The sequence below is a fragment of the Leptopilina heterotoma genome, unplaced genomic scaffold (assembly GCF_015476425.1).
Source record: "Leptopilina heterotoma isolate Lh14 unplaced genomic scaffold, ASM1547642v1 Lhet_46, whole genome shotgun sequence".
NCBI lineage: Eukaryota > Metazoa > Arthropoda > Insecta > Hymenoptera > Figitidae > Leptopilina > Leptopilina heterotoma.
This window is the reverse complement of record NW_025111092.1, coordinates 959027-980094: the sequence shown is the minus strand read 5'-3', so window position 1 is coordinate 980094 and position 21068 is coordinate 959027. Positions and strand designations below refer to the sequence as shown.

General features: G+C 24.9%; 1 protein-coding gene across 1 annotated transcript in view; it reads right to left on the bottom strand.

Annotated features, from left to right (window-relative positions):
- Positions 1-237: 237 nt before the first annotated feature.
- Positions 238-21068, bottom strand: part of LOC122507304 — a 96449-nt gene continuing 75618 nt past the window's right edge. The window contains exons 3-6 of the mRNA XM_043619927.1: positions 13334-15053; positions 7532-7782; positions 4134-4550; positions 238-1489 (exon numbers count right to left, since the gene is read on the bottom strand). Of these exons, the coding sequence (XP_043475862.1) occupies positions 470-1489; positions 4134-4550; positions 7532-7782; positions 13334-15038 (3393 nt within the window). The 5' untranslated portion in view covers positions 15039-15053 and the 3' untranslated portion in view covers positions 238-469. The remainder of the gene's footprint in view (positions 1490-4133; positions 4551-7531; positions 7783-13333; positions 15054-21068) is intronic.

The following is a 21068-nucleotide window of genomic DNA, read 5'->3' as shown; positions in this document are numbered from 1 at the left end:
AAATTCAATTAGATATTAGATTAGATATCTAAATTTTGATATTAATCTAAACAATTTTTATTTCGTATAATTTTAATCTGCACAATTTGATTTTTTTGTTTATTATCTTCAATAAGAACCATTGGAACTAAATTAATAAATTTAGATTTGGTTTTATTTATCAAATCTTTGTGTTTCGAGTAAATTAATAAATTTATTATTTTTAAGGCTGAAAATTTATTTATCTTCTTTATTTTATTTAATTGTATTGAATTCACTGTACTTGTTTGAATCGAAAAGAAAGTTAAAGAGAAAATTCACGAGATGAAAATTCTGCTAATTAGTTCTTGACAAAAACTTAATCATTTTTCCGATGTAACAATAAAAATTTGTCAATTTTGTTAAAAATTTGTCAATTTTGTTATTTCAATTTTTCCAAATTATCAATTTAGTAAAAATAAAAATTAAATGAATCGTTTGTGACAAAAATTTAAGCCGAGACAGTCTCAACCATTGATTTTTTAATAATCTCACCGAAATTTTCATCGCACTCCTCATTATTATCAAGCTGCTGATTATTCGTTTCAATTTTATCAGTCTCGAGTTTTGTTCCATTGTTATGATAATTGCCATGACTCGGTTGTTCTAATTCACCATAATAAGAATACCTGCCAGCCAATAATTCCGAAAATGGCTCCAATTTACCCATTTGTTGAACAACGGCATTCATTGGCTGAACGGAATTTAAATTTGTATATTGTGAACCGGTCACATCATCTTGAGCGAAAGCCGTTTCATAACCAGTTGTCGCCTGTTGTTGCTGTTGTTGTTGTTGCTGTTGCTGCTGCTGTTGTTGTTGTCCCTGATGCGTTTGACAATTAAGTTGCATTGAACCAAGATCAGTCGCATAGCCGCCATAATGTGAAAATCCCGAATTACCGGGGAATTGCGGTTGAAATGGTGATGCGCGCGACGTTGACGGTAAATTTTGATAATTTTGATAATCGGCATAGGTATTTTGTTGAAATGAATTGGCATGATTGGGAAAAGTTTGGAAGGTCTGATGAAATTCGGGATGTATTTGTTTACGTTGTGAATTTTGCGAAGAATCTACCGCGTCCTCGCTTGTCGTATAACAATCATCTCTAATTGCATATAAATCCAAACTGTCTTCCCTTACGCCAGTTACAACACTTTGACATGTTGATACAACACTCTCGTGACTCTCGTAATGCAGTGTTGTAAAACCGCCGCCATTCATGCATTGCTCGGCAGTGTTGTCCATCACTGAATTCAAGGAAACATCGCGTAATGGTCCTTGATCTTGATGTGATTCCATTAGATCCGATTCTGTATGCTGCTCCTCGTCACGTTGCTTTTTCTCCAATTCTAAACGCATTAATGTGTGAATAAAGTGCGTTCTTACTCGAACTGGATTAAATTCAATTCTACCGGAACTATTTGCACAACCATCTCGTGAGCATCCACAGGGAAAACCAGCTCGATCGACCTGTAACACAAATATTAATAAATCGATCCGATAAATTTCTTTTTTTTCTTTTTATTTCTTTTGTGAATTTCTCTTTTTTTGCTGTCTTTTAAATTTGAAAAATAGATAAAACCATTTTTCACTCTTTCAAATTTCAATAAATTAAAATACAAAGAAAAGAAAATTACATGTTCCTAAAATTTCAAAAGTTCACCAAGTTGAAGTCCACAACGTTGATCAACGAAAAAAAATTTTTCACTTCGTAAATTAATTAAAAATGACGCAGCAATATTGACACAAAAATATTTAGAAAAAAAGATTAATGTTCATATTTTGCTAATAATTATTTTACAATTAAATATTAAATTAAAAATAATACTTGAATGCATTAAATAAATTTTTTTCGTTGATAAACGTTTTGGACTTCAACTTCGTAAGTTCAAATGAACGACAATATTTTTAACTCCTTTTCAATTCTGCATTTTTTTTCAACATTCACTGATTTCGAAATTCAATTATTCAAAAATTCAAAAATTTCGTTCAATAAATATTTAAATCCTTGTTATTTAATTTTCAAAGAAAATTAAAACTTTTAAAATAAAATTATAAATTATTCAAATCTTCTGGAATTCAATTATTTCCAAAATTTGTAACTGTAATTCTTTCAAAATTCAATTATTTTCTAGAAATTATTTTCTAGAATCGTAGGTGGTCACTTTTTCTAAATAATATTTTCTAAACATTTTTGTCTGAAAAAGCGATTTCTGATGAAATCTATTTTCTAAAAAAAGTTTTTCTAACAAGTTTTGATTTCTAAAAAAATTTTTTTAAAAAGTTGTAATTTCTAATATTTATTTTCCTGAAATTTGTGAATTTTTATAATTTTGACAAAACTTAGGAAATTGTTAAAAAATTAATATTTGTAAATAGAAACTATTTTGCATATTTTCTGTTTCTTAATCACAATTCTGTTCACAAAATTATGAGATTCTTTTAGATTTTTGAAAAAGAAGAAAAATTTTGCAAAATTCCTATTTCTAATCACAATTTTTAAACAAAATTCTGTTCTTCTTTGAAAAAAAGAAATAATAATTTGCATCATTTTTATACCAAAATTTCCAAAATTAATATATTTATAAAACATTTTTTTTGTTGAAAATTTTAAATATCTTTAGGAAAAAAATCCCTATAATTTCTATTTGTTAATTACGATTTTTAACGAGATTATTTCTAAATTCAGTTTAAAAATTTGCATAATTTCTATTTTTTATTACAATTTTTTAACGAAATCAATAATTTTTTGAAAAATCTTCGTGATTTTAATTATTTAAATATAAAAATTAAAGTATTTTTAAAATTGTAATTATTTTTTTCGAAAAATCTTTGAGAATTGAATTATTATTTAAACATGAAAATTCAATTTTTTATAATAATATTGTAAATGCCACTTTTCTTGATGATTTTTTTAGAAAAGTTATTAAAGTGAATTATTGAGAATAAATAACTGAAAATATTTTTAAAAATTGATTTGTAAAACATAAAAAAAATGTTTGTTGGATAATATATTTTTTAATTATATTTAATTGAAACATTTACAAATAATTAAAATATAATATAGTGAAAATTTTTGATAATGATTGAATTTTTAAATAGAATTTTTGGATATTTAAAAAACTAATTCATTTTCCAGAGGAACTTTAATTAAAAATTTTTAAAACAAGTCAAAATTGTAACATATGTCTAAAAAAGTATAGTTTTAAAAAAAATTTTTATTATTTTTTTTAAGATAATTGAATTTTTAAAAATGTAATGTAATTTTTCCAAAATACTTGAATTTCTTAAAAGAATTAAAAAAATTTATCAATTTTTTGAAGAAATTTAAATAAAAATCTTAAAATTGAGTGTTTTTTGTAGCTTATTAAAATTTTTCGAAATATGTAATTGAAAATATTGAATATAATAGAATTCTATAAACTTTTAATAAAAGAACTTTAAGAATTTGGTACATTTTTAAAAATATTTTAATATTATTTTTTAAAGCTAATTTTTATTAATTTTCATTCAAAGATTTTTCGTTAAAATTTTTACGAATTTAAATATTTTTCGAAATTTACCATTGAAATTCCCAAAAATTTGATTTTCAAAAATTTGAATGAAATAATAAATAATAAATGAAAAATTTGATTGTAGTTATTTTTTACACTGAATCGTCATTAGTTACATTTATTTATATAAAAACATTGTTATTTTTTACAAAATTTAGAAGAAAATTCGAAAAAGTTCCTTTTTTAAAATAGTCGAAAACAGTCCAAAAAGTCGTACTATCCAAAATTTGCAATTTGCATTTATAAAAAAATTATGTTGTATATTAAAAAAAGTTGATATTTAATTAACTAAATGTTTAATTTACATTAATTACAATATTTTTTCATTCCAGTGGAATAATTTTTGTAAATACTGAAACAAGAATTCATTTGTCATTTAGCAAGTCATTCATTTGAACATTCAAAACTTTAGATAAATGATTTTTTAAAGTATTTTTTAACTTAGGCATTTGTTACTTATTTCTTTAAAAAGTAACGGAAAAAAAATATAATTTCGTTATTTTGTTTATTTTTTCTTTATTTTTTTGAAAGTAATTTTGTTGATTTAGAGAATTGCGCACCTGGCACTTGACATTGGCTCGACTACAGGGACAACTCTCGGGATCGCAGTAGCCCTTGCATCCACAACCGCAGTGCTCGCGACTCGCTCTAATGTCGCGACACTCGTCCTTCTCGACGGCGTCTATCCGTCGAACGCCAGCTGCCCGGAGAAGTGCACGTCGCTGCCATGTTGGCACGGGTTGCAAAAAATAGTAACTGTCGATATCGAGTTCCTCGGTATCGCTTTGCTCCTCGTCGGTGTCGTCGCTTGGATCCTCTGAGCTTGACGCTGCTTCCGCGACACGATTTGCGGCACGCTCAGTGCGTAATTGCGCCAATCTCGCCCGATGAAGTCGCCTTTGTTCGGCGGCGTGTTCCGATAGTGAAAAACGCTCCGCATGAGTGTGAGTCGCACTCATTCCAAGTGTACTGCCACCCTGCAAAAGAAAAACCAATTTTTTAAATTTTATTCATTTAATCAATCCGAAGCACTTTTAAGATTTCTATTTATTTATTTATTTATTTATTTTATATAGACGGACAAAGCAAAATAGATAAATAAATTTTTTAATTTTACCCAATATTTCAAATTTTTCCTAGTTTTTTTTGGGATTTTTGTTTATTTTATTCAAACAAATAAATTAATATAAATAAAATTAATTAAAAATAAAATTCTATTAATTACAAATCAATATTTTAACATTTCAAAAATTCAATTTTAATCTTTACAATAATAATTTTAAAAATTACATTAAATACTAATTTCAATTAATTTAAAAGTAAAATGGAACTATTTTATAACTATTTTGGTTTGAATTTATGTAAATATAGTAATTTTAATTGAAAAGTTTCAATAAAAGAAAATTTTAAATAACGATACTAATTAAGTTTGAATGAGTTTAGAAAGAAAAATTTATTTAAAAAACCAAGTGTATGAATTTAATAAAATAAAAAACAAAAATTACACAAAATCTAAACATTTAAAAAAACAAAAGCATAAAACCCTTGAAATATTAAAAATTTTAAATAAAATTTTCCAGAGCTTAAAAATAATTACAATATAATAAAATTAGGTAAGGTGAAATAATAGAAAAGAAATAAAATTTAAAAAAACTGAAAAGTAAAAACATTAAGAATTACAAAAACAAACAATTAATTATAAAAAAATAAAAATTAACAAATTAAATAGGTAAGAAGAAAAAGATAAATTAAAAAAACCAAAAATTGAAAGAAACTTGAAAGGACCCCGCACTAAACACACTGAAAATGGCTTTCGGTTATTTATTTCTTGACCTTCGCTTAATTACTTTTTTAAACAGAAAACCTTTAACTAAAAATTTTGAAAATATTAAGAATTTTAACCGAAAGCCATTTTTAGTGTATTTAGTGCGGTGTCCTTTTAAATTTGAATGAAATTTTCCAGAGTTTACAAAAAGTATGAATAATTCACAAAACAAGAAACGCAAAACAGAAAAAACCAAAAATTACAAAAAAAGTGAAAATTAAAAAACTAAATTACAAAAATTACAAAAGAAGCAAAAAGAAAAATTATAAAAAAACTAAAATATAAAAAATTTCAAAATAAACAAAAATAAAAATCTGAAAATTTTAAAAACAAAAGTTATAAAAATCTTGAAATATTACAAATTTTAAATAAAAGTTTCGAGAGCTTAAAAAAGTTTAAATTGAAAAAAAATTAAAAAATAAAACAAAACAAAAATTACCAAAATTAACAAAATAAATCGTACAATAAAATACAATAAAAATAACAAAAAAAACCCGAAATTATAAAAGAAACAAGAAGAAAATGACAAATTACTGAAAATCTAAAAATTTAGAAATTTAAATTTAAAGAAAAATAAAGAGAAAAAGAAAAATTACAGAAGAACCAAAAAAGAAACAAAGTACAAAAAATTAAAAAAAGAAACATGGAATAGTATCTTAGAACTTTAAATAAAAGTTTCGGGAGCTTACGAAACTATGAATTTTATAAAATTGGCAATGTGAGACATAAACAAGTTTGCCACAAAAATGTAATTTTGTTTTTCCCCGACTTTTCCCTGATTTCCTTAATTGTAAAATTATTCAAAAACTTCATTTTAAATTAAATATTTATTGATTATTATTTTTCCATGGGAATTAAGATTTTCAAAAATCTCAAATTCAAAACCTTTTTGCAACTTCTTCAAAATAATTTTCATCATTTCAATTCAATTATTATTTTCTACAATTTTTAAATAAAATTCTTCTTTAAATCAATTTTTAATAATTTTGGAAAAAGTTCTTCTTTGAAAATGTTTAAATTCTCATTTACTTATGTACAATTCAATTTTACGTGAAATTTCAATTATTTGAAATTTTTTCAATTAAATATATTCATTAGAAAATAAAAACTTGAAATAATTTTAAGAAATTTCGATTAAGCTTTTAGAAAAAAACTGGTTGTATAGAATCTTTAATTAAAAGTAAGAAAAATTTAGATTTTTCAAAGATTTTAATTTGAAACCTTTACAAAATTCAATTATTTTTAAAAATTGCAATTATTAGTAATTTCTTCAAAAATTAAATTATTTCAAATTTTAACTGAAATTAATTTTTAAATAAATTTTTATTAGAAAATTCTACTAGAAATCAATTATTTAAATATAAAAATAAATAATATATTCAATAGTTGAGTGTTTCTCTAAATTCAACTAAACTCCCATAAAAAATTTTAGCAACAATTTTTTAAATAATTGAATTCTTTCGACGAACTTTAATAAAATTTTTAAGAATAATTATATTTTTCGAGGAATTCGATTAAAATTGTATTAAAAATAATTGAAATTCTTCCAAAGAGTGGACAAAGAGTTTTTGAAGAGCTCAAAAATAATCAAGCTAAATGCCATAAAAGAGAAGAAAAAATGTTGAATTTTAATTAAAGCAATTAATGAATTACAAGTTTTGAACTTTCAAATGTACGAAATATATTTATTATTAAAATATTTACATTAATTACTGATTCAATTGAAAATTTAAAAAAGAAAATGTTATTTTTAAAAACTTTAGAAATTAACTTTTTTGATAGGGTCTCAAAATTATTGTAATAAAAATTGAATTTGAAGAAGATATATTTTATAAATTTTGTTAATTTGAACGTTCAGAATTTCAGGATGATAGCAAAAAAAAAAATATATATATAATAAACAACAAAAATTACAAAAAACCAAAATAAAATCAGAAAACAGAAACTACAAAAGAACCAAAAATAAAAAAACGAAAATTACAAAAAATAATGATGAACTGGAAATATTTTGAACTAAAAATTTCCAAAGTTTAAAACTAAAATAATTGGTAAAAAATACAAAGAGAAAAAAATGGAATTAAAAATAAAAATGAACAGTGTGAATTGTTTGACAATATCAACGAATATACCAACCTGAGATGGAACACAAGTGAAACCTTGTGCCCGGGGGAAATAATAGACGGTGACCGCATCGAATTGGATGTTACGTTTCTTTTTCGGTGGTTCATCTGCATTTGTTCTCTTCGCATTTGGCTCACCCTCCATGCAATCAACTAATCTACGCTTTAGATTACTCTTTGGAGGACTTCGAAAAGTTGGAAGCGACGTCTGCGGCATGCACTGACCATTCACCTCGGGGACGTAGGTTTCCAATTGATTCACAGCTGAAAGAAAATACTTTGATTACATGTTTATATATAAACACATTTCTTTCTCCATCTCTCTCTCTCTCTTTTAAACTACATATCGCGTGCTTGATTCACGACAAAAACAATTTCACTTTATGATAATTAATTAATGAAAATCAGAATTTATTTTTTATTTTATTATTTATTTCAAAAATTTTAATTTTTAATTTTCGGTAAAAAAATTGTCGTTTGTCATTTTCCTTTCAATTAATTAATTAAAAAATGCCAGCTATATTGGAATTTTGCGGATTTTTTTTATGAAATAAAAGAAATAGAAAGAGTTTTTAATCAAACAAAAAAGTATTTTTTATTTTTTTTTTCTAAAAAATAGTCTTTAATACAATACAGAAATTTTTTTTACAAAAAAATACTATTAACAAAAAAATATTTTTTAGATAAAAATTTGCAGTTAAAAAAAACAGAAGGTATTTGAACAAATATATTTGTCAAAATAAAAATTTGTTTAATGAAAAAAGAAAATCATTTTTAGAAACAAAAATGATTTTAGTAAAAAAAAAAAAATTAGTAAAAAAGTAGTTCAACAAAAATATTTGTGAAAAAAAATATTTTAAATTAAAAACAAAATTAGTTTCTGGAAAAAATTGTTTCAGTTATAAATATTGTATGTAGTAAAAAGAAATTATTAAATCAGTAATTTAATAAATATACTTGTCAAAATAAAATATTTTTAATTAAAAGAAAATTTTTTGCAAATTTTTTTCGAAAGAAAATTTATTTAGAAGAAAAAATATTCATTAGAAAAATTTGTTTAATGAAAAAAGAAAATTATTTCTACCTAGTTATTAGTAAAATAAAATGAGAAGAAAATATTTCTCAGCACAAAAAAATATTAATAAAACGGGAATTCTTTATTAAAAATACCAATTTTTGATTAAAAAAATTTCTTCGATAAAAAAAATACTTTTTTTCATATACAAAAATAAAATTTGCAGTTTTTTATATAGACATTTCATTAAATTAAAATTGAATTTTCAATATTCAAATTGTTCTATTGTGCGCGAAATTGCGCAAAATCATTCGCGTTATCGAGATATTGATTAAATATTCACATTAAAAATAGAAAAGTAGATTTTTGACTTTAAAACTGCACGAGTACGTGAAGATAAATTAGTAAATTTTAATCAAACTCAAGTGCAGTTCTAAATAAAAAAACATTTTTCTCTCTCACTCAATCTCTCTCTCTCTCGTTTGATGTACTCATAGAAAAGTGGATACGTAATTTTAGCGCATTTTTTTTTTCTTTTTAATTTTTTTTTCTTCTTTCTTTTTGTGAAAAATCAATATAGCAGACATGAGATGTGATTAACTTAAACTAATTTCCGCTATATGTCAGCGTACTCATAGAAAATAAAAAAAAATTACTACAATTTTCGAAATATTGATTGCACGCTCTTTGAACTTATAACTATAGTTGTGGAAGTCAAAGAGTTGCTTTTCAACTCGACTCTCTCTCACTTTTCAAATATTAATTAAAAATACCAGGACGAAAATATTGTATTCACTTTTTGTGGCGTTTAAATTATTAAAATAAAGGGACAAAAAAATTACGATACTTAAAAATTTAATTCTCAAACATTTCCAAATGTGGTACATAAAAATATAATTAATTAATTATTAATTATTTATTTTAGTTATAACAATTTTAATTATTATTATAATTTTTATAAATAATAATGCCTAATTTATTCATTTCTTGAAATTAAAAAAAAATGAAAGATTTCAGTGAAGAATATGTAATTAAAATGATAATCGAAACACAATAGGGATTAAAAAATAAATATAAATATTGTGAAGAATATTAATTTAATAATTAATTATATTATTAAATAAATTAAACTAGTAATATTAATTTTTCAACTAAATTTTTTTATTTCTGCATTCCTATCAATTGATAACAACGAAATATTATCAAATTTTGATCTGATTTTTAAAATTATTGCGATAAATAAAGAACTATTGAGAAATTTATTATTCGAATTTTTATAGAAAAAATGTACATTTATTTATTTAAACATTGTAAATAATTAAAATTCCAAAAATAGTTCTATTATATAGTTTACAGCTTTTTGAATTGAGGTCAATTTAAAATTCAAAACCGTTGAAATAAATGGAATTTTATATTCAGTCTGTCTTGAAATTTAAACTTTAATAATTGTCTCTTTAAATTCATATTTAAATCCTAATTCAAATTCAAATGGCATTTAAAATGAAAAACAATGCATCACGTTAAAAATTATAATAATCAACTTCTGCGATCATAATATTTATCAAACATAAAAAAATCTATTATTTATTCTTCAGCTTCTCACTAAAAGTTTTCAACCTTCAAATGAACGAAATATTTTTTTGCATTCCAATATTTTTGAAAATCAGTAAATTGAGAAATGAAAAAATTTTTTGTTTTTAATAAATAATAATATAAATATTAATTATAAAAAATATTTCCTTTTGTAAATTGATATGTTCGGAATTTTGTTTTCCAATTCTAACAAATTTCTGATTTCAAATTTTCATTTTTTTTGTCCCTAACTTTTCCTTGTATTCCAGAAAAAACTTTAACTTCTTTCTCGATCCTAAAGAGTATTCTGATTCACTCCAAAAATGGTTCAAAAAAATGAACAAAAAGTTTTGAACGTTCAAATGAACGAAATATTTTTTGTTAAAAATATTTTCATAGATTATTGATTACAATTCAAATTAAAAACTCAAATTTTACATTTAGAAACATTATAATTAATTTGCTTAATAGTGACGCAAAATTGTAGTAATAAAAATTTAATTTGAAGAAGAAATAAATAAATTTCGTTCATTTGAACGTTCAAAACTTTAACCTCCTTAAAAAAAAAAAAATTTTCTATTACACTTATTGACGAATTTCTTTCATTGTAAAATTATTCGAAAACACCAATAACTTTTTTTTAAAATAAATATTTAATCATTATTATTTTGGCATGAGAATTAAGATTTTCAAAAATTTCAAATTCAAACCTTTTGAAATTCAATAACTTCTAAGAATAATATTATTAGAAAACATGAAGAAATCGATAACTCCGAGTCTTCGACTCGGAGTGATCGATTTCTTCATGTTTTCTAATAATTAAAGATGATCGAGTGATAAAATTATTTTATATTATAAGAATATTGTTACTGTAACTTCTTCAAAATTATTTTCATAATTTTAATTCAATTACTTCTTTCTAGAATTTTTAACTAAAATTCTTCTTAAATTAATTATTTTTAATAATTTTTGAAAAAGTTCTTTGAGAATTTTCAAAAGCCATTTATTTACAATTTAATTTTGCAAAATTTTGATTATTTGGAAATTTTTCAATTAAATATATATTAGAAAATAAAAACTTCAAAATAATTTTGAAAAAAATTCAATTGAACTTTTTCAAAAAAATTAATTTTACAGAATTGTTAGTGAAAAGTATGAAAAATTCACATTTTTAAAAATTTTAATTTGAAACCTTTTCAAAATTCAATTATTTCTAAAAATTTATGCACTACAATGCTTTTATATTTAATTATTATCTAAAATTTTAACTGAAATTTATTTTTAAATATATTTTTATTAGAAAATTCTACGAAAATTCGATTATTTAAATGCAAAAATACATTATTTATTAAATAATTGAATATTTCTCAAAATTGAATTCTTATGAAAAATTTTATCAACAATTTTTTAATTAATTTAATTCTTTCGACGAATTTTAATAAAATTTTTAAGAATGATTACATTTTTCGAGGAATTGGATTGAAATTGTATTAAAAATAATTGAAATTCTGCATTGAGTTTTATTATTTATATAAAAATAATTGATTTCCTAAAAAGAATTTTATTTTTTACGAAAATAATTGAATCCCGATAAAAATATTATTATTTATGAAAATAATTGAATGATTGCAAAAAAATTTTTAAATAATTGAATTCCTGTGAAATTTTTATTATTTTATGAAAATAATTAAAGGTTTGCGTAGAATTTTATTACAATTTTTTTTAAATAATTAAATTCGTTTGGAAAATTTTATTAAAATAGTAGATATTGAAAATCATTGAATTGAGAAAAGTTTTTGAAAATAATTTGAATTTTGTCAAAAATTTCAATCAAATTTTTGAAAATAATTTAATTTCGGAAAAGAATTTTATTAAATTGATAAAAAATTTAAAATAATTGAAATTTTGACGAGAATTAAAAAAATTTTTTGAAGATAATTGAATTTCTGCGAAGAATTTTTATTACTTTTGAAAATAATTGAATTTTTGCAATTATTTGTAACTTCTCCAAAATTCCATTTTTTTTGTGTTTTCAACTAAAATTTCTCTAAAAATTCATTATTTTTAATATGTAATTAATTAAATACATATACCTATATTAAAAAAGTCAACTGATTTCAAAAGAATTCATCATCCGATAGTTCTGATTATTCAAATGAACGAAATTTATTTTTCTCTTCTTTAATTAAAATTTTTATTTTAATATTTTGTTTAACTTTTTTAAAAGAATTCATGATCCGATAGTTCTGAATAATCAAATGAACGAAATTAATTTTTTTCTTCTTTAAATTAAATTTTTATTATAATATTTTGTTTCACTATGAATAAAATTAATTATTGAGTTTCTAAATATAAGATTTAGGTTTTTAATTTTTATTGCAATCAGTAATTTATGAAAATATTTTTAATAAAAAGTATTTCGTTCATTTGAACGTTCAAAACGATTCAAAACGTTGGAAGGAATTTGAATTATTAAAATTTTTTTTTAAAAATCTAAATTCTTTACATTTTCTAGTCAAATTCATTCAAAATTGAAATTTTATAAAATTTCAAATTGAAATCTTTTGAAAACTTCATCTAATTATGAAAATTGTGAACGCAACTTTTTTAAAATTTAATTAATTTTGAAATATTTAAGTAAAATTATTATGAAATTGAAGTCCACAACGTTGATCAACGAAAAACATTTATTTAAAACATTCAAATATTATTTATAATTTAAAATTTAATTGTAAAACAATTATCATCAAAACATGAACATCAATTTTTTTTCTAAATATTTTTGTGGCAATATTGCTGCGTTATCAAAAATTAATTTCCTTTGTGAACAATTTTTTTTTCGTTGATCAGAATTCAAAATTCCCTTATGAATTCTAAAAATTTAATTTTTCCAGTAGGTACTTATAATAAAAATCCCTGACTTTTTTTTCGAATTGAAATACCAAGTTAAAGTCCACAATATTAATCAACGAAAAAAAATTGTTCACTTAGTAAATTTATTAAAAATGACGCAGCAATATTGGTTCAAAAATATTTTTAAAAAAAGATTGATGTTTATATTTTGATAACAATTATTTTACAATTAAATATTAAATGAAGAATAATACTTAAAAGCATAAAATAATTTTTTTCGTTGATAAACGTTGTGGACTTCAACGTTCAACGTTCAACGTATTGAAATTAAACCAAGAGAATCAACAACAAGGAATAAAAAAATAATTGACTCACTTTTTTCCTTATCCGACAGAATTTCATCAGGTATCCTATCAAGAAACGACGTCTCCGAATCACTCTCCTGAGCTGGTGCTGGTCCAGAATCACCAGGAATTTCACTACCAAGTCCCGAATCACTTCCATCGGATCTCACCTCGTCCCTGGAACCAGTGGCAAGTGCAAGGCTCTCCGCTGAATCCTCAGTGAATGCTTCTGGTCTCTCGGGTTCCAATCGCGTCATTATATCCGGCGTAATATCATCACAAATGAGCGGATCACTCTCCGAACATGAAATTTGATTCGAAATCACATGATGATGATGATGATTATGATCATGATGATGATGATCCTGATCATGATGATGATGATGATGATCAACACCAAATTGAACAGCATTCATCGACGCGATAACTTCCGAACTATCAGAACCAGTCTCTGTTTCCGTTTCCTCAGTATCAACAACACTCACTTGAATTTCCGAGGTCAATCCAATTGTTTCCAATTCCAACGGATTCCCACCAACATCCACCGTTTGTATATCATCATCAATTCCAAGTGTTGAATTTGCAAAAATAATTTCCTCGTCCACCTCAATTTTTTCCATACCATCCACCAATTCTTTACTCTCCCAAATTTGATTCATTTTTCTCGTCTCGATTCCATTATTAATTGTATACTCCTCATTTGTTTCTAATTTCTCAATTAAAAATTGTTCACTCTTTCTTTCAGGTCCATTATCATCATCTTGACATTTTTGGACAATTTCTTCCGCATTATTCAACGTCCTCGTATTCTCGTCTTCTTCATTTTTAATATCACTGTGAATTTTCTCATCCTCCTGCTTTGATTTATCTAAATTATCATCCTCATTGGGAGTAATTTTCTTTTCAATTTTTTCACTATTGTTGTTATTGGAACTATTAATGCTACTATTTTTTTGTTCTATCGCGTCCACCCTGGAAAGTACAAGAACCAATTCACGTAGTCCTTTTGTATTCTCATTGCTCGATGTTGTTGCTAAACTATCAATACACTTCTCATTCACTTTAACACTATTTTTCACTCGCGAATCATCAACATTATTAACAATATTCTCATCGTCATCGGCACTCGATGATTCAGTCTCATTTTTACATCTAACATTGTCGTCGAGAAAAATGCGGGGCTCGGAAATTAATGATATTTCACCTAGAGTACGTTCGCGAAGACTTACGTGTATTGGCGAGAGTCTTCTCACTTCATTTTTCAATTGTTGTGCTTGCTCCTCGGATATTTCGACGCCAATTTTCTTTATTTCACCACTTATCGGCAGGAAATCGGTGGCTGGCCTTTTTCTTGATACGGTGGGCAATGATCTCAAACTATCATCGTCATCTTCTTCATCATCATCATTATTATTATTGACATTTTCGTTATCATCATTAACATCTTCTTCGTTATTCTGCTTCTTTACTGAATTTGAATTATCAGACGATTCTTGTTGGATAACTAAATTCTTCTCTTCATTTATTTCGGGAGAATGAATTTCCCCTTGTTCCCTTGTTTCATTATTTGGTGACGATGTAATTTCATTTTGTGAATTTTCATTTTTATCTCCAGTCTCGTCATTCATTTTCTCAGTGGATGTTGGCATGATTTCGCTTCCAGCTTCTTCGGGATTCACTGAGGTGGAATCCTCTTGGGCCGCGATGACACAGTCCTCGGCCAAAGGCGATTCCATCTCGGCCGTTTATCTCTAAAATCAAAACAAACAAGAATAACAAAATTAGTCAATAAAATTCAGATTATTCTAAATTATGAAAATATTCAAATAAAAATGGATTTCATTTCTCTCTTTTCCCCCTTTTTTTCAAAAATGGTTCTCTATTCGGAAAAATTTTAACTCTCCAGCAAAAAGATTTCCCGAAAAAAAATTTTCTTCCAAAGATTCAATCTTTTTTCCTTCATTGTCCGATTTTTAATTATTTTGTTCGTTATTTAATTACCGAAAGTTAAATTTACCATTAGATAATTAAATTATTATTAAATAATGAAACATTCAATAAATATTAAATAAATAAATATTAGATTAATAAATATTAGATAATTAAATATTAGACATTTTATTGTCCTAATAAAAAATTAATTATTCTGTTGGATTACTTTTTTACCAAATTTTTAATGACAATTTTTAATAATAATTTCCAATAAAAAATTTCAATAATAATTTTTAATAATTTTTCACTAATTTTCTCCCCTAAAAAAAAAATTAAACAGATTTTTTATTTTCGAATTCTGAGACGTTTAGACTCAAAAATTGGAAATTCTGGAATTTTTGTTTATTACAATAAATCATAGTTGACGACTAGACGCTAGTCGCTACTTTTTTGTTTTTTCTCTTTGTCTCTCTTTCTTTCTCTCTCTTTTTTTAATATATACTCTCGCAATTTTTCCATTTCCTTTCCCTCTCTCTCTCTCTCTCTATAGTTCTGAAATATCATATACACAAGGAACGAACGAGGACGGAGGGATCAATAAGCCACGCGCCCAATGGTACCGCGCACCAGGAGAGACAGAGAGAGAGAGAAAGAGAGAAAGCGTGCATTGCCGAGGGAAAATCAATTTTTTAGTAAACATCGAGAGAACCAAGGCAAAATCACGAAAACAGAAATAAATTTTCCTTCCATAAAATTAGTGAAAATTAATGGAAAATTATTAAATTTTTTATTGATAATAAATTTTTCCAGAAAAAAATAAACTTTTCCAAAGAGGGAATTTTTTCCCAAAAAAGAAGAATTCTACCCTCAAACAAGAGAAGCATGGATTTTGTAGACATAAATTTTTTTCTCTCCTGGAAAAAAAGGAATTTTTTTATTCAAAGAGGAGAAATATTTCGAAAAAATAAAATTTTAGTCTAAAAAGTAAAATTTTTTTCTGAAAAAAAAAAAGAATTTATTCCCCAAAAACAGAAATTTTTCGAAAAATAGAATTTAAAGAAAAATTATCTCCTAAAAACAAAATTATTTCTGAAGATAAAAATTTTTTTCAAAAATAGAAATTTTCCAAACAATAGAATTTTTCACCAAAAAAGTGATTTTGTCTTTAAAAGCACAAAATTTTTTCCAAAGATTGAAAGATTAAAAAAAAAATTTTTTACAGAAAAAGTTACAAATTTTTTCAAAAATAGAAATTAAGAAAAAGAATTTTCATCTCAAACCAATATTTTCTTTCTGAAGATATAATTTTTTTTCTAGAAAATGAATTTTTACTGTGAAAGCGTTAAATTTTTCGAAAAATGGAAATTTTCTTCGAAAATCAGAAATTTTTCTAAAAAGAAATAATTTTTTGCAAAAAAAAAAATAAGAAATTTATTGCATTAAAAAAAAAGAATTGTTCCAAAAATGAAAACTTCTTTAAAGAGAAAAATTTTTTTCAAACAAAAGGTTTTTAAATTTTTTTCTAAAAAAAAGAGAATTTTGAGAAATATAGAAATATTTTTTTCGAAAAAAAGGATTTTTACTCCAAAAACAGGGTTTTTACTAAAGAAAGAAATTTTTAACTTTAAAAACAGGTAATTTTTCGAAAAATTGATATTTTTACCTAAAAAAGAAATTTTGACATAAAAAAAATAAACTTTTTCAATAGAAAGAAATTTTTAATTTTAAAAAAGGAATTTTACACAAAAAATTAGGAATTTTTTTTTATTTAAAAAAATAGAAATTTACGAACACAACAGTGTTTGTAAATATTTTAAAAAAATACAGAAATAAAAAAATAAAGAAATTTTTAACTGCAAAAAACAGGATTTTTTCAAAAAATTGAAATATATTCCAAAAAAGGAATTTTGCTCTCAAAAGCAGGGACTTTTTTAATGAAAGAAATGTTTTCGAAAATAACGGAATTTTTAACTCCACAAAGCAGAAATTTTTTGATAAATAAAAATATATTCCAAAAGAAGGAATTCACCCCAAATATCAGCAATTTTTTAATTATCGAAATTTTTTCTTAAAAACCAATTTAAAAAAAAATAAAGAAATTTTTAACTCCAAAAAATAGGTGTTTTTCAAAAAATAGAAATATTTCCCAATAAAAGGAATTTTACCCTCAAAAACAGGAATTTTTAATCCTAAAAACAGAAAGTTTTTGAAAAATAGAAATTTTCTAACAAAAAAATAATTTTGTCTTCGAAAACTGAATTTTCTCCAAACATTGAAATTATTTCCAGAAAAAGAATTTTTAACTCCGAAAAAATACAAGCTTTTTAAAAATTAAAAAAATATTTACCCCAAAAAAACGTAATTTTTTTAAAAATAGAATTTTTTTTCAAAATAAAGAAAATTTTACCCCTAAAAATCAGGAATTTTTCTTTCTAAAAAAACAGAAATTTACAAACACTCTTTTGAAATATTAAAAAAAAATTTTACACAATTTTGAAAAAATTTTCAAACACAGTTTTCATAAAATTGATAAAAGAAAAAATTTACACAGTTTTGAAAAATAAAAATTTTTTTAAACACAGTTTTGAATAAACTGAATAAAGAAAAATTGGACAAACACAGTTTTTAAAAAAAAACTGTTAAAAGAAAAATTGGACAAACACAGTTTAAAAAAAACTGAAAAAAAGAAAAATTGGACAAACACAGTTTTTGTATAGTTGTAAAAAATCCCAAATATTTAAACACAGTTTTGACAAAATTAATTCCAATTTGTACCAAAGAGAGGGAAAACGAATGCAAAACGTTTGCCCGAAATCTGTCCAAAAAACACTTGCGATTCTTCAAGGCGATTTTTCTTTTTCTTGTTTTCGCGCAATTTTCACACAAAATTCCTCCCCTTCACCCTATAAAAAAAACCAGAAGAATAGAGATGGAAAATTTCTTTACCTTTCCCCGTGTGTTTCAACAATATTCAAACTGTTAATATTCAGGACGGAACTTTCCTTAGGATTTCGAAATATTAATTCGGAAAATTTCCAAATTTTTCTCGTGTGGATATAAAAATCAAGAGAGCAGAAGAGGAAAAAGAATTTTACGTTGTTTCACAGCTCCAACCACCCTTCTCACCACGAGTCTCATCGACCCTTTGATCCATGAGCATGATTCCTCCTTTAAGAGTCGAGAATCGTGAAAAAAATTGGAAATACATTCGAAACGAATTAAACAATTTTAATGTACAATCGTATAATTTTCCTCTTTTCCAAAATTCAAAATCGTCCTCGACTTTTCTCTTCGGAGTAAAATTGACCAGTGCGAAACTTTTTATCAACAATTCTTTCCTTCGAGAATATTTTTTAATTCGGGAATATTTTTACTCCGAGAATATTTTTATTTTAAAGAATATTTTTTAAAGAATATTTTTTAAAGATTAATTTTACTGCGAGAATATTTTTTTCCAAGAAAACAATTCTTGAAATTTCCAATTCGTCGAAATTTTCTTCAGGGATAAAAAAATCCAGAGAGTGTCTAGAAAATGTGTAAATTGAGAAAACACCAAAGTTGAGAGAAGAGAGAAACGCGACATTAACGGCGCGTTATATTTTGTTTGGAGAAAAGTGTGTAAATATTTATTTGAGTTTAAATTTATCAGCGGAAGAAAAGAAAGGAGAATAAAATGCCGTGAGAAGTAGGAAAAATATTTGCGAGAAATGGAAATATTTCGCAAAAGACGTATAGAAATGAAAGAAAAGGAATTGTAAATTGACTTGAGAGTGAAATATAGAGGAGAGAGGCGCGTGTTTCGCGTTCACCAGCTCACAGCAGAGTGAACCAAGAAACACGACAACAACGATGATGATGATGACGACGACGACGACGACGACGACGGCGACGCATTCGGGAATTGAGCGCGCGTCCTGGCTTGGGAAGAAGTGGCTCTCTCGTAGGCGTTCGTGGGAGCTCGTTGGACCTCGGGCACACGGCGGCGTCAGCGATTGCTGGCGCGAAATCGGCGCGTACATTGCCAGAGAATATAGGAATATATAGTATACATATATATATATATATATTTGCCAGTGAATATATATATATATATATATATATACTCGTTTTGCCTCCTCTCGTGGATGCGATGGTTCAACGAACGTGAGAGAGAGCAGCGCTTGCGCGACGCTGCACAACGACTATCGCAAATTGTCGTTTGTATATAGTACAGCTCGTTCGAAATAGAAAAGAAGTCTTCGCTTTTTTTGCATTTTTTTTTTTCATATATAATAGAAAAAAAAATTTTCCTTCGAGGCTACTCACGAGAGGAATGAAAAGAGGTCAACCAAAAATAATCAGGAAAATTATATTGTTGATTCATTTGTATATAATTATTGATCAGTGCTTGGAACGTGTACCTATATATATGATCAGTGGAATATTCTACCTGATTCAGATACAAGGGATGTGTTTTTTCAAAATAATGCGATGCATCAGTGGAATTTTGTGGATTTCAAATCTGATGTCGGTTTTCAAAAATTTAAAATGGTGGATCCAATATGGCGTACATAAATTGTAAAATGTTATTTGATTTGCTTGAAACTGGTCATCTAGGGACTTTTTGGGTCGCTCAATACAAATCTAATGGCGGTTTTCAAAAATTCTTAAGGGGACATTCCAGTTTAAAACAGGAAAAAACAAGGCTTTTTTTAGTATATATTATTGAATCCGCCATTTTGAATTTTTAAAAACTGATATCATATTCGTAATCAGCGACCCTAAAAACTCCCGAGCAACGATTTTCAAGCAAATCCACTTGATATTTAATTTTCTCTTCCGCCATATTTTATCCGCCATTTTGAATTTTGAAAATTTGATATCTAATTTGTGATCAGCAACACCAAATATATTTTTGTTTGTCTTTTTTACAAAATGCAAATAAAAAAAACATTTAAATCATTCAATTGGGTTCTGCTTATCCGCATATATATATATATATATATATAGAACAAATAGTCTTCTTGATGTAGAAACATTTTTGACTTGGCAAAGAATAAGTTAGTATTTATAACTTTTGTTTTACTTCGAATTTTGCAATAAAATTTTAGGAGAGAAATTTTAGGATTTTTTTCTTGACACTATAAGAAATCCGAAAATAAAAAAAATCGATTTTTTTGACATTTTGAACTGTGAAATGTCCCCTTAATGGCGAATTCAATGCATTAGAAGCAGATGTAAAATGCTTTAAATTAAGTCAAAAATTATTTTCAAAACTAAAAATTATTTTATTGATTAAAAATCACGTTTAGATTTTAAAACAAGTAACGCAAAATCGTTTATAACTTTTAGTTTGCATTACCTTGAATTTATACAGAAGTTAATACTTTCCCTATTCTAATAAACAGAAATTAGATTTCACATAATGGTAGACAGAACTTTATTAACCGATTGATATAGAAAAACGTTTTTTGAGGGACGAGGCTCAAGTAAATTTAATAACATTTTACAATTTATATCCGTCATTTTGGATCCACCATTTTGAATTTTTGAAAACAGCTATCAGATTTGTATTTAGCAACCCCGAAAACCCTTGAGTGACGAGTTTCAAGCAAACTGAATAACATTTTACAATTTGTGTCCGCCATATTGGATCCGGCACTTTGAATTTTTTTAAACCGACAACAGATTCGTAATCAGCAACCCCAAAAACCCCTGAGTAACAAGTTTCAAATGAATTCGATCGATTTTAAAAATTTTTTGAATTTCAGCCACCATATTGATTTTGTTATTTTAATTTTGCATATTAACTTTATATTCTTGTTTGGCATGACCAAATGTTTAGGTTTAGTCTT